The 14,379-nt window shown below is 39.5% G+C and overlaps 1 protein-coding gene across 6 annotated transcripts in view; it reads right to left on the bottom strand.

Annotated features, from left to right (window-relative positions):
* The window catches only part of LOC126416453 (rho GTPase-activating protein 44-like), a 343,310-nt gene that overhangs the window by 59,871 nt on the left and 269,060 nt on the right, over positions 1-14,379 (bottom strand). For all 6 annotated transcript variants that reach the window (XR_007575461.1, XM_050084185.1, XM_050084183.1 and 3 more), the window contains exon 12: positions 4,211-4,457. Coding sequence is in view for 5 of the 6 variants with exons in the window: in XM_050084185.1 (XP_049940142.1) it covers positions 4,211-4,457 (247 nt within the window). In the remaining variant the exon portion in view is untranslated. The remainder of the gene's footprint in view (positions 1-4,210; positions 4,458-14,379) is intronic.

Here is a 14,379-nt window from a genome sequence, read left to right as displayed (position 1 = left end):
AACCCTACATTTATTGTCACAGTCGGATATAACCACTGTATTTCTTAAGGGTGACACCGACACAGGGGCATTCACCGATCAGAAAGACCTAATAGTTTAAATCTTATTAAGGATAACAAGTCAAGAAAGATGACCACATAGCCAAGGAGGCAAGAGATATATTCCAAGAGTTGAAGTCTTGAGGCAAAGTGTGTGCAATGAAATAAGCACACTGCTCGCACCAGTGAATATGAAAAACTCCTGCATTGCAGTGTTAAATCTGAAGGTGGTTCAATTCAGCCAAAACTGGTTCATTAAAATGTAATCTTGAGTGTTTTGTTCTTCAAATAATAGAATACATACATCACAGACTTCTCTTACGACAAAATGCTGCCTTTCTGTGAGAAAAGCATTTATGGATTTCATTAAGCAGGTTGGCAGTCATACACCAAGACAAATGCAATCAACTGCACTGCAACCAACAAGTGCTGAGTTACATGTATGTGTGTAGAGTCGTACATGTAGAGTCAAGCAAACCATCTTGTCTTCTCACTCATTTGTGCATCCGACACTGTAATTGCTTCAGTGGACACGGGTACGATGAAACAAATGAAGAATGAGCTTGTAACAAAGCAGGTGGATTCTTTCTATCTGTTATGATTCTCCAGCCACAAAACTAACCAAATTTATTGATTACTTTCATCTTCTTTTCAAGACGCTTACCAGGTGACATATAACACTTACAAATTTCAAGTTATTCTTCAGACCAAATTGAACTTGTATTTATTATTCACATTGTCATTTCAAGTGTTCTGATTCCATTTGTGTAATTACTTTTTATTAGGGCAATGTTAATTAAAAGTCACAGTTAACTGAAGTTGTTAGGCATTCCCATTTTTCATAAAAGTATTGTAAATTACTGAAAACTGGAAACTTACACAATAATTAACATCAAAGTTTGTGGCTACTGTCAATCCCTGTCGCAGATTTCGTAGCAACCACTACCAGATTTTCAACTCTGACTGCGGACTTTTGTTACTTTAATTTTTCTGTACAATATAACATACAGTAATAGTTAATTATCTCACTAATTAGTACTTTAATGTGAATTAACATGTTTCACAACATTGTGCTCATTCGTATGAGGGGATTCCTATTGGTGTAAGGATAATTGTTCCACGCATCTTTATGAATTTCTAACGACATTTTCTATAAATTAAAATCATATTAATTCTCATGGTTCATCAAAAACAGTGAATTCCAACTTATCTAAATTTTAAAGTATTATACTTTTTGAAATAATAGTTTGTTCTTGAGAGTGTCTTTATAAGACAATCTCAGTCAGTCCACATGTAGTGAGCTAACAACTAACATTTAAATCAGACATGCTCTCGTTATTTAACTCAGATTTATATTATGTACATTCTGAACACAAGAATATACGCACCGGAAACCATGGAACTCATGAACTTTAATTACTTTTGAGTCTCTTCTGTATGTAGTATTAATGAACAATCTTTCTGTGTGCTACTGTTGTAATTGTCAGGAGTGTATAATGTTATAGTCATTGACAATAGCTATTGCTGGACTCAAGTTATTTGTGTTAGTAACGGCTGACTTACAAATGAATCTCTCAAGGACTGTGCTAAATGTAAATTGTGTTGATTACATATAAATGTGAATTTTTTAGTTTGTGCCACTGTGTTTGGGTGTGCTTGTGTGTGTGTGTGTGTGTGTGTGTGTGTGTGTCAATGTCAACTAAACTGCTGGTGTCACGTACATTTTGTAACACCACCATTCCACACTTATATGAACTTCCAGCTTTGATGCGATCGAGATTGATGGCACTGTGGAGAGGTTATGAAAACCACGTCAGTTCCGTCATAAGCAATCTTCCTGACCTGCTGTCTAAAACGTTACGAGTATGAGGCATTTTCTGGACACTGAGATCAATCAACCCAATGATAAAGTTGCATTAAGTAGCTATTTAAGGGAAATCTTAAATCAATTCAGAATGATTGCGTGCAATGTAGTAAGTACCCATTAGCAACTCAAAGACAGTTGGACTAAACAACTATCACTGAATAAGACCACACACATCTTCCACTCACGGAACTTGTTGGAGCACTGGTGTGCATTTCTGTAACCAAACAGCATGACACATATTGTAGCTGAACAACTTAAGCCTGTTCAATAAGAATCACACTACTGTTCATTGCTAAGCTGCTGAGTGAGTTTTGACAGACCCCCAACAGAGCACTGAGAGGCAGCTGTTGAATATTAGGGACAGGCAAGGAATCTCTTGGTTCTGCAAATGCTGATTAAGAGAACTCCGAAACTGAGGCTACATCCTCACTTTTACTGGAACAATGAATGAGCAACTCTCAGAACAAAAATGGGATTGAGGTAGCTGTCACACATCTCCCTGTTAAAACAACAATCAATCTGCACAAAAGTTAGCATACAACCAAATTTTTCAGTCAAAGAAAAAACATACTCATGTGAAGTTCCATTCTTTTGTCAAGCACTTCCCAGTATCCACTGAAACTGGAGTATCAGCTGACGGAGGACATGGCGATAGCTGTACTGATAAATCCTCTTCCTGCACTAATCAACACAACTATGCTAAAGGACTTCGTCTTCAAATCTAAAATCCCGAACTTAAGGCTGTTCTTAATTTAAACCGTGGCTTTAAAAACTGAGAGGCCACATTAGTATTTAAGTCGTTGCTTGCTTGTGATTTCTTTGAGATTCACAGATGTTCCTGCTTTCAAGTAGTTCTGTCTTTGCTTTTTCTTTTTACAGTGTGAAGTTTGACACAGTTTTGTTTAAACTTGTACATAGTTGAACATAAACCGTCCATCCACAAACTTCTGAGATTGATTTTACTCCTGCCGTGTAAGTGATGTCAGTGCAGCAATTATGGCGATAGCTCAAACTAATATCTGTAAACAAAAGATGTGCACTGAACCATCACATGTGACCACACAGTAATAAGTATTGGACACACAACTATAGTGTATCTGCTGAGCACTGTTGGCAAGTAGGATGCACTCAGCCCTTTGAGGCCAATTGAGTAGCTACTTGACTGAGATATAGCAATTCCAGTCAAGAGAATTGACAACAGGCGCGAGAGTGGTATGCTGACCACATGCCCCTCCATATCCACATCCAGTGATGTCTATCAGCTGAGGATGATTTGGCAGTCGGTCGGTACTGTTGGGCCTTCCAAGGCCTGTTCGGACAGGGAAAGACAGTGGTGTGTCACAGTTGTGTCACAAACCGCAATGGAGTAAGGATCTGAATATCTCTATATCAAGAATTCACGACATTCTCCAGAATATTTTGAAGAAGAGAAAAGTGTGTAGAAAGTCTGTCCTGCATATCTTGTCTCCCGAACAAAAAAAAAACAATGTGTGGATGCCTGCTGCTTCTTGACTGTAATGAAAAAAACGCATGGATGCCTGCTGCTTCTTGACTGAAATGATAAACACAGACAACTCTTTCCTCGAAAAAATCACAACTGGCAATGAGAGCTTCTACTATAAATACAAAACTACCATAAAACGACAAGTCCAGAATGGATCTCTGATGGTTTGCCAAAACCAAAGAAGAAAGAAGGCGCAAATATGATGCATGACTTTTCTGATTGTTTCACATGGTTGTATAAAAATTCTGTCATTGTATTCATTTAGGTTGGAGTGGGAAGGGGGGGGTGGGCCACTAGGTAGGATAATTGAAGCATTAAAACTACCACGTTAACTTCTCCCAATTTTTTATTTAATCCTATCTCAAAACGTTTTGGACTGGCGGGGTATACAATAAAGTTTTTGTTTCTCTGTAATTACATGTTGAAATGTCCTCTCTGTCTGTCTGTCGTAGTAATTTTCTGAAATTACTACATGTTGGATGAATAGTAAGAGAGAAACAATTTACCAAATGTCCCGATTCTATTTCTACGTACGTGTATTTCATTGTAAGTTCATGCTGTTCTCACTACAAACTGAATGTTTATCAAAGTTCTCACAAATTTAATTTGTACTTAAGTGAAAAATTGAAGAGCTGTTGTGAAAGTCTGAAGTAATATAAAAAGTAATATAAAAACTACTACATTAAAACTCACACTTGTGATCTGTCTTGAATCTCACATTTTTGTACACTTCACCAAAAATGTAGGGTATAAATCTTCAAATTCTGTGCATAATGATACAAAACAAACATTTGTAGGTACCTGCTGTGGTCAGACAGGCTGCTGCTAGACTGTGCCCGCTTCAGGCCACCTGTCGTATCACCCAAGGTGATGTTTTGGCTTTCACCACTGCTGCTCCGTACATGCCCATAAGTTATCCCTGTAGCAGTTGTAGACGCGGAAGACTGAATGCTGTTCTGGAACACAGCACCACTACCTACACTCAGGGACATTCCACCATTTACGCCACCTGTGGGTTCCCTCGAAAATGTCTGGTAGAAGTCAAGTTCTGGAAAGTCAAAAGAATAGAAAAAATTGAAGGCATGTATTTGTGTCCTGCATGACAATAAATAATCTGTGGAGTTTTATCAATGATAATACAAAACCACAAATGTATTAACTAAATGAAACTAACTGGATGTAACATTCTCCAGTGCACCAAATAAAGGTATTTCAAGAGTTACGTAATAGTTTAACTGTCAGCACTGGTAACAACAGCCTGCCTCATTTGACAAATGTATGACAATAAATAATTCCACATCTAATGCCTAGTAAAGCACTGTTGGAATCAAACAACATTAACACTGTTGCTTTACTTATGTTTATTGAGATAATTGCAGATTTCCAAAATAATATGTATGTTAACGCTAAAAAAGAGTGATAAATGAATAGGGAGGATGGTCTACAGTTTGCAACAATACTTTTAGTGCTCCTTGTAAATTTTTACAACAAATCCCATAGTCTAATATCTTAACTTTCAGTATACAGTAGAAAGGTTTTATAACGTCATGCACATCCACACTGTCCTTGACAGGACAGTTTCAGTTCACTATAATTGTCATGTGTCATTCCAAAACACTGGAAAACACATTCATTTAGGTGTATGCTAAAGCATTATAATCCTTAACATTATTTTCATTCAGAGATCACTTGTAAGTGTAGTTCAATTTTTGCCCAGTTTGGAGGTGGTTCACACAGGGTACAAGAAAAGCGGTTTTACTATTATCTTACGAGGATAATCCCAAAATAAGGTCCCCTATTTTTTTATAAGTACAGAACTCTGTTTGTGTGGCAGTTGGTCACACTGTTATGGAGAGTGCTTTAGGCGCTGTGTGTAAACATGCAAATGCTGTGCTGAGGCGCTCAGTCTTGGCTTGGCAGCCATTGAGAATGGAGCTCCCTTTGGATGTTACCGCCAAGTGCGAATTGCGCGCAGTTCTTCGGTTTTTGAGCGCAAAGGGCACTGCGGCGATTGAAATCCATCGCCAATTGACGGTGAGTCGTGCATAGATTTCAAACATGTTCGTAAGTGGTGCAGAGAGTTTGCAGCTGGTTGGACTGAAATTCACGATGAACAAAGGCGCGAGAGACCGTCGATTTCTGAGGAGACAGTGTTGAAGGTTGAGCAAAGCACACGTGAAGATCGGTGGATCACCCTGGATGATCTCTGCATGTTGATTCCTGAGGTTTCCCAAAGCACCGCTCACAGAATTTTAATGGAAACATTGAACTACCGGAAGGCGTGTGCAAAATGGGTGCCATGCATGCTGACTGAGGAGCACATGTGGCAACGAGTTGATGTTTCCCGCGCATGCCTTCACCGCCTTGCAGCCGAACGGGACAACTTTCTGAACTCAGTTGTCACGGATGATGAAACATTTGGCCGGAAAGCGATTCAGCTCCAACGATGAGGTGAAAGAAGAGGTTCATAACTTTGAACAGCATGGCGGCGAGCTGGTATGACATGGGCATACAAAAACTGCCACAGCGTCTACAAAAATGCATCGACAGAAATGACAATTATGTGGAGAAATAGTTAAATGTTCAAGCTGTAAACTGATGTAAACCATTGTAGAAATAAACAGGTCTATGTACTTATAAAAAAATAGGAGACCTTGCTTTTGGGATTACCCTCGTAATAAGAAAGATTATATTCAGTTCCGCATACACAGTTAAAAACTAACATCACAACATATCTACACCTACTCTGCTCAACCGGAACATTTTGGCCATCAACATACTATCGATATAAACCCGTCCAGGAGACAGCAGTGTCACCTGGTGAGGAATGACTGCTAATAAGGCACACAAACTGTGCGTATGGTATCAGTGAGCTTACTGTTAGTGTATACCTTGGGGAAGGTGCGCAATCTGCAGCGTCCATACCATCCGCCTGCGACATCGGCATACTGTATGACAGAACAGAGATACAGGATGCCTTCATAACAGCGAATTAAACCAAAGCAGATGTTTACAGTATGACCAAGGCTGCTGCCAGTGCTCACTACCTGAGCATCACAGGTCAGCAGCAGTGCCACAGGTTACAACGGACTATTTTCCTACGCCACTCATGTGATCAAAAATAGTCACGACCCATCCACCAACAGGCCTTTTAAAATGGTGCACCATCAGCCAGAAGGCAGTTCGACATGCCGCCCGGACTTTCAGGGATCTGCCATCCTGGCCAAAACATCCATGTGCCACGTCTGCTGATCCCGGATCATCAGGAGTGTTAGATTGGGATTTTGACTCAAGAGAGTTGTGCAACAGTGGTCTAGCCTCCCTCAACAGTTTTGTGGTATTGCTGTGCCGACCACTCTCTAGTAGTTTTGTTTCCGTCTTTTCTTTTGGGGATTTTCTAGAGCAAGAAACTTGCGAAGAAAGCACTGTGTTTTGTTAGTCTTCTGTTATAAGATCCAAGTGGGATCCATACTTTGTTTCGTGCTTACACTGGGTTTTGTTTAGACTACTTTGACAACATCAGCAATTTTCATGTTTATTTGTTTTTCCCAATAAAAACAGACTGAGGAATATTGTTTGTGTTTTGTCTCTTCCACTGCAGATACAGCACACACTATCTGAGTTTGAGTGAGGGCAGACTTTGATGGCCTGGAAGCTCAGCACGAGCATTTCAGAAACTGTGCAACTTGTCGGGCGTTCAACAAGTGTTGTGGTGAGTGCCTTCAACATAAGGCGAAATCAAGATGAAACCATGTCCACATGTCGTGTGGTTAGGCAACCACCCTTCATTATAGATGTCGGACATCGCAGGCTGGGCAGACTGGTAAAACATGACAGCAACGAATTGTGGCAGAACTAAAGAGACTTTAACACTGGGTTGAGTGTGAATGTGACTGAACACACAGTTCACCAAACAGTCCTAATGGCGGGCATCCGCAGACGACATCAGCAGCTGTGACTGAATAGGGCATATGATCACTGGCAGTGGACATTGGTGCAGTGGCGGAGCATTGCATGGTTGGACTGATGAATCCCAATACCTTCTTCATCATGCCAAGGGGAGGGCACAAACCCATCACCTTCCAGGGGAACAGCTCACTGACATCTTTACTGCGGAAGAGAGACAAGCTGGTGGCGGTTCCATTACACTCTGGGGAACATTCACATGGGCACCCCTGGGTTAAGTGGAGCTCATGCTAGGTGCCATGATGGCCGAGGAGGACCGTACACTGGTTGCAGACAATGTACACCCTTTCATGATGGTCATGTTTGACCCCCTCCCCTTATGGGAATTAGGTGGTGTGTGTGTGTGTGTGTGTGTGTGTGTGTGTGTGTGTGTGTGTGTGCATGCAAACTCCCTCCAGCGACCTACCCAGGCCTCATTGCTTCCATGCAATGATGCATCGTCCCTGTTATCCACACCAGGGGTGGACATAATGTTCTCGCTGATCAGCGTATATGACTACTATGCAATTCACATTGAAGTGTTTGGCAGAAGGCTCATAAAACCACTTTTGGACTATTTCCAAACTGTTCTACTCTTGAACAGCATCTGAGAAAAAATAAAACTTAGGTCTTTCCATGTGTGCTCCAATTTATCTTATTTCATCAAAATGGTTGTTTTCCCTATGCATGTTGCAGCCAACAAACCTTATTTGCATTCGGGGAGAAAATATGTGATGGAAATTCTTTGAAAATTTCTAGCAATAATGAAAAACACTTTTGTTTTAATAATTGCCATCTCAACTAACTTATCATACCTATCACACTCTCCTCTTATTTTTCGATAATACAAAATGAGCTGCCCTTCTTTGATCTTTTCCAATGTCCTCCATTAATCCTATCTGGTAATGATCCCACATTGCACAGCAATATGGTTCAAATGGCTCTGAGCACTATGGGACTTAACATCTTAGGTCATCAGTCCCCTAGAACTTAGAACTACTTAAACCTAACTAACCTAAGGACATTACACAACACCCAGCCATCACGAGGCAGAGAAAATCCCTGACCCCGCCGGGAATCGAACCCAGGAACCCGGGCGTGGGAAGCGAGAACGCTACCGCACGACCACGAGATGCGGGCAGCACAGAAATACTCCAGAAGAAGATGGACAAGCATAGGGTAGGCAGTCTCTTCAGTAGATTTTGTTGCACCTTGTAAGTGTTCTGCTTTCCCCAAACATTTTCTGTGTGAATGCTCCAACTTAATTTTTTCTTAACGATGATTTCTATGTATTTTGTTGAGTCAATGACCTTTAAAAATTTGTATGATTTATCATGTAACCACAATTTAATGGAATGTTTTTAGTAGTCATGTGGAGACGATTACACTTTTAATTGTCCAGAGTCAACAGCCACTTTCCGCTCCATGCAGATACCTTGTGTAAATAATTTTGTGATACATACTGATCATCTGCCGAGTTTACTGGGCAGTAATTGTAAAGGAAACAAAAGAAAAATTTGGAGTAGGTATTAAAATTCATGGAGAAGAAATAAAAACTTTGAGGTTCGCCGATGACATTGTAATTCTGTCAGAGACAGCAAAGGACTTGGAAGAGCAGTTGAATGGAATGGACAGTGTCTTGAAAGGAGGATATAAGATGAACATCAACAAAAGCAAAACAAGGATAATGGAATGTAGTCTAAGTCGGGTGATGCTGAGGGAATTAGATTAGGAAATGAGACACTTAAAGTAGTAAAGGAGTTTTGCTATTTGGGGAGCAAAATAACTGATGATGGTCGAAGTAGAGAGGATATAAAATGTAGACTGGCAATGGCAAGGAAAGCGTTTCTGAAGAAGAGAAATTTGTTAACATCGAGTATAGATTTAAGCGTCAGGAAGTCATTTCTGAAAGTATTTGTATGGAGTGTAGCCATGTAGTTTGGACAAGAAGAGAATAGAAGCTTTCGAAATGTGGTGCTACAGAAGAATGCTGAAGATTAGATGGGTAGATCACATAACTAATGAGGAAGTATTGAATAGGATTGCGGAGGAGAGAAGTTTGTGGCACAACTTGACCAGAAGAAGGGATCGGTTGGTAGGACATGTTCTGAGGCATCAAGGGATCACCAATTTAGTATTGGAGGGCAGCATGGAGGGTAAAAATCGTAGAGGGAGACCAAGAGATGAATACACTAAGCAGATTCAGAAGGATGTAGGTTGCAGTAGGTACTGGGAGATGAAAAAGCTTGCACAGGATAGAGTAGCATGGAGAGCTGCATCAAACCAGTCTCAGGACTGAAGACCACAACAACAATAACAATTGCATCATCATCTGAAAACAATTTTAAGACTCCTCAGATTGTCTCCTAAATTGTTTACACAAATCAGGAACAGAAGAGGGCCTGTAAAACTTATTGCGGGAAGACAACGCAAATCACTTTATGACTTCACATCAACTGTAACCTTTCCCAAAGTAAATCTTGAATCTAGTCACACAACTGAGGTGATCATCCAAACGCCTTCTGTAAATCTATAAATATGGAATCAACTTGAGATACCCTGTTGATAGCATGCATTACTTTGTGTAAATAAGGCATCAGTTGTGTTACAGAAGAACAATATTTTCTGAATCTGTGCTGGCTGTGGCAACAATTTTTTTTTTCCCTTCAAGGTATTTCATAATGCTCAAACACATATATGTTCCAAAATCTTACTGCAAATCAATGTCAGTGATATGAGCCTTTTAACTCAGTGGATTGCTTCTATTCCCTTTTTGTATGTTGGTATGAACAATGCAACTTTCCAGTCTTTAGGTACAGATCTTTCACAGTCTCTATAGGGCAGCTAAAATGGAGCTATTTCATCAGCACTGGTATACATGAAAAACTTGCCTTTACTGAGTGACTTGAATTGCTTTCAGGGTATCTATTTCTAAATAACCCATGTTGGCAGATGTTCTTGATTCAAATTCTGGAATATTAACATCTTCTTTGGTGAAGGAATTATGGAAAATTGTGTTTAGTAACTCCACTTAAATGGCACTATTGTTGGTAACATTACAACTGCTGTTGTGCGGTGAAGTTACTGACTGTGCCTTGTCACTGGTGTGTTTTGCATACAACTACATCTACATCCATGCTCCGCAAGCCACCATATGGTGTGTGACAGAGGGTACCTTGTACCACTACAGTCATTTCCATTCCTGTTCCACTCAAAAACAGAGTAAGGGAAAAACAACTGTCTCTGTGTTTCCGAAAAGGCCCTAATCTCTCTAATCTAATCCTCGAAGTCCTTGCGTGAAATGTACATTGGCAGTAGTAGAATTGTTCTGCAGTCAGCCTCAAATGCCAGTTCTCTTAATTTTCTCAATAGTACTCCTTGAAAAGAATGCTTCCCTCCAGGGATTCCCATTTGAGTTCCCAAAGCATCTCTGTAATATCTGCACGCTGATCAAACCCACCAGTAACAAATCTAGCAGTCCACCTCTGAATTGTTGTGGTGTCTTCCTTCAATATGACCTTGTGCAGATCTCAAACACATGACCACTACTCAACAATGGTTCACAGTAGTGTTCTGTATGTGTTCTCCTTTACTGGTGAACTATATTCCATTTCATACTGATTTGCAACATTACACATAGATATTTAATTGACATGTCTGTATCAAGCAGCTAACTACTAATGCTCTGTTCGAACACTATAGGTTTGCGAAGTTCAGAAAGCCTGGTCCACCGAGGCAAGCTATCAGGGAAGTCCAAAAGACTAGGGAGTGTTGCTGATGGAGTACATTCTGGGACCCAGCAACATCACCAGAGACCATAGATGCCATACAGCTTGCTATCAACTGGAGTCCAAATGCCTCAACATGACAGCTCGGTAAGGACCTAAATGTCTTCCAAGCGACTGTGTGGCAGACGCTGAGATTCACGTTTAATAACCATGCATACCACATCCAGACTATGCATCACCATGACGCTGAAGACACTGCTGCTGGTGTTACGATGTGTGCAGACCTGCTACAAGCAACTGAGGATGAACACCAAATGGAAAACACTCTGTTCAGTGATGAATTCACATTTCACATGTGTGGCAAGGTGAATAGGCACAACTGTCACATTTGGTTGGATAAACAGCCAAATATAGTCCAGGATTGGGGATATGACACACTTAAAGGGAATGTGTGGATGGGAGTGACCAAAACAAAGGTATACAGACAGACCTTTCATGTTAGTCGAAAAGACAAAATAGGAACAGTTTACCCAAATGTGCTTCAACAGTACCTGGAACCACAACTGGAAAAGGATAGGATAAAAGACTGTTGTTTTCCAACAAGATGGCACACCTCTGCACTTTGCAATCATCATTCAGGGTTACTTGGAGGAAATATTTTCTTGTAGAGGAATTGCTCGCATATCACTTCAGACTATCGGCTGCCCACTCTCGTGACATGATGCCCTTGGATTTTTTTGATTGAGGTTTTATAAAGTTAAATCTGTACCAGCTAAAGATTAAAAGGGTAAACAAGTTGATAGAGTAAATAACCGATTCAGCAGGGACAATAACAAAAGGAATATTGGCACCAGTGTTTTGTGCACGTAAGATAGATGGCTGCTGTGCACAGATTTGCAGGGTCACTACACTGAAACGTATTGACATGTCCCTCCATGTGCTTGTAATGAAGCTGCAACTTCCATTTTGTGATAAAAATGTGTTTCCCCAAACTGTCAAGGGACTTTTGAATCACCCTTTAATTATTGGGCCCTTCTTTGAAACAGTAAGAGAATGAATAGCATGTCCATCCACTATACTCAGGAGCAACCAAACTGGTGGCTAGGAGAAGAATGTCAGTTTTCCACCCCCTCATTGCTCCCTCCTAATGCAACTCCTCATGAGAAGTCTACATCAACTCACTATTAAATGCATACATCTGTTTCAGCGTCATTTTTACTGCAGCGACCATCCATACAGAGATGTAATTTTCCCTGCATTTTGTCAGTTCTGTGCAGTTTTCTTGTTTTGAGGTTTTTATTGGCTCATATCCAACGCATATTATGTCAAATAAAGGTAGCCAGATATAAATTTCTTTGCGATGAAAAGGGAGTTGCAGAAGAGATGAAACCATACTGGCACTGCAAATTGTAACAGTAATGGCATGTAGGGTAGTACTTTAAAAGAACAGGAATATGAACAGACACAAAGAGACTAGAAACCTGTGATGAAAAGTTAATCAGGAAATATAGTGTGGGAAGAAGGACTGTTAATGATTTAGTGAATTTTCAGAAGAATGTTATTCATCTGATTGTTTTATAATGCATAAACAGTGCCACAACAGAAAATTGTTAGATGGCTTTCAGAAGCCAGGCAGCCAGAAGAATTCTAGAAAGAGTAATATCATTTCTTCAATTAACTGTTCCGATACTGAATTTTCAGCTACATTTCGTAGTTATTCACAGTCGGGAAAGCCTTTAAAATCTGTTTCCCTCTCTGCTGTCACTTTCCTCTACACTAATCAGAATTTACTGATTCATGGTGTAAGAATTATCAGGAGAACACAGTCTGTGCTGGCAAGTTCGTCAATTTTGAGTGCAGGCGAAAGAGGACACGCATTTTGGACTTCATATTGAGTTTAAGACTGATATGTAGAGTTAATGATGCTTAACTGTTTATATAATTCCATCTTAAATTTCGTCACAATTTGACAAAATATGCATTAACAGTCTCTCTGACTACATAACAATACCAAACACAATACCTAAAAAAATAGAAATGGAGCTATGAATGCTACTTGTATGACACTATTGTTTGAGAGCAAAGGTTGGTGAGTGTTAGATAAAATATCATTTGCCTGAGGGCTTCCATCTTTGCTTTTATTTACTCAGCTTTTCTTCCGCCCAACTTTTGTGAAATTTTCAGAATGTGCGCCTGTCTCCATTAACAGAGTTTGGAATTTGTACATTCATGCACTGTGGGTAGTCATATTATGTACTAAATATTTTGTGTACTGGAATGGGTTATTTCAGTTATGTCAATTCTTTAAATGTTATTTTCTGTTTCAGAAGTTTAATCTTGGTGTTTTGGCACCAATTTTTTTTTTTTTTTTTTTTTTTTTTTTTTTTTTTTTTTTTTTTTTTTTTTTTTTTTTTTACTCTGTTCAGGAAATAAGCTCTCATTTCCTGATTTTGCATAACTGGTTAACACTAGTGTAAAACCCAAAAATTAGCACCTCAAATTATGTATTAAACTTACTTTTTATTTAAACAGACGTATAGTATGCCATGCTTGAAAAAGAGATGGAATCAGTAATTTGAGCCAGCATTCGTTGGGTAAGTACATTAGGTGCATTACCTTCATTCGGAGAACAAGACAGCCAAAAAGTAAAATTTTAACAAATGAATACAGAATTTTTCTGCTCAGACTACATTTAATTAAACTGCTTCCAAATGGGAAAATGCTGCATTCATTTAATAATAGGGTGTATAAGCAGACAAGAGGGAAAAAAACCCAGGATTTTTCCCGGATTTCCCGGTTAAAAACGCGTTTTTTTCCTGGGTGAAAATAAACATTTTACCAGGTGAAACTGTCTCCATGTTAAGTGAAAGTATGCTTTCCTTAAGAACTATAAAAATTATCAATGCACAGAATGGTAATAGTTTTATACACTGATGTAGATCTTCATGGTAATTTAGGAAACGAAACCCCCCCCCCCCCCCCCAAAAAAAATAATGCAATTTGGAAATATCTTTGATGAGCAGCAACACGTACAATGCATATTTGCAAAGTACAAAAGTATAAACATGAATTCCACCAAACACAGCACATTAGTTTCCAAAAACATTGAAATAGCACATTAGTTTCCAAAACACTGAAATGGAGATTGTAATGCACTTCTGTCAACCATTTATAGCTCCTGTCACATTATCTCACCAGCAAATTACAGCAGATATTCAGAGCAAAGGACACTTGATGTCATCAGCCAATACCAACATAACTCAAGTAGCTCAAACAAACAAACTTCTTAGTTAATCA

Source organism: Schistocerca serialis, chromosome 8, assembly GCF_023864345.2.
Source record: "Schistocerca serialis cubense isolate TAMUIC-IGC-003099 chromosome 8, iqSchSeri2.2, whole genome shotgun sequence".
In the NCBI taxonomy this organism is placed as follows: Eukaryota; Metazoa; Arthropoda; class Insecta; order Orthoptera; family Acrididae; genus Schistocerca; species Schistocerca serialis.
This window is presented reverse-complemented; position numbering and strand designations above follow the sequence as displayed.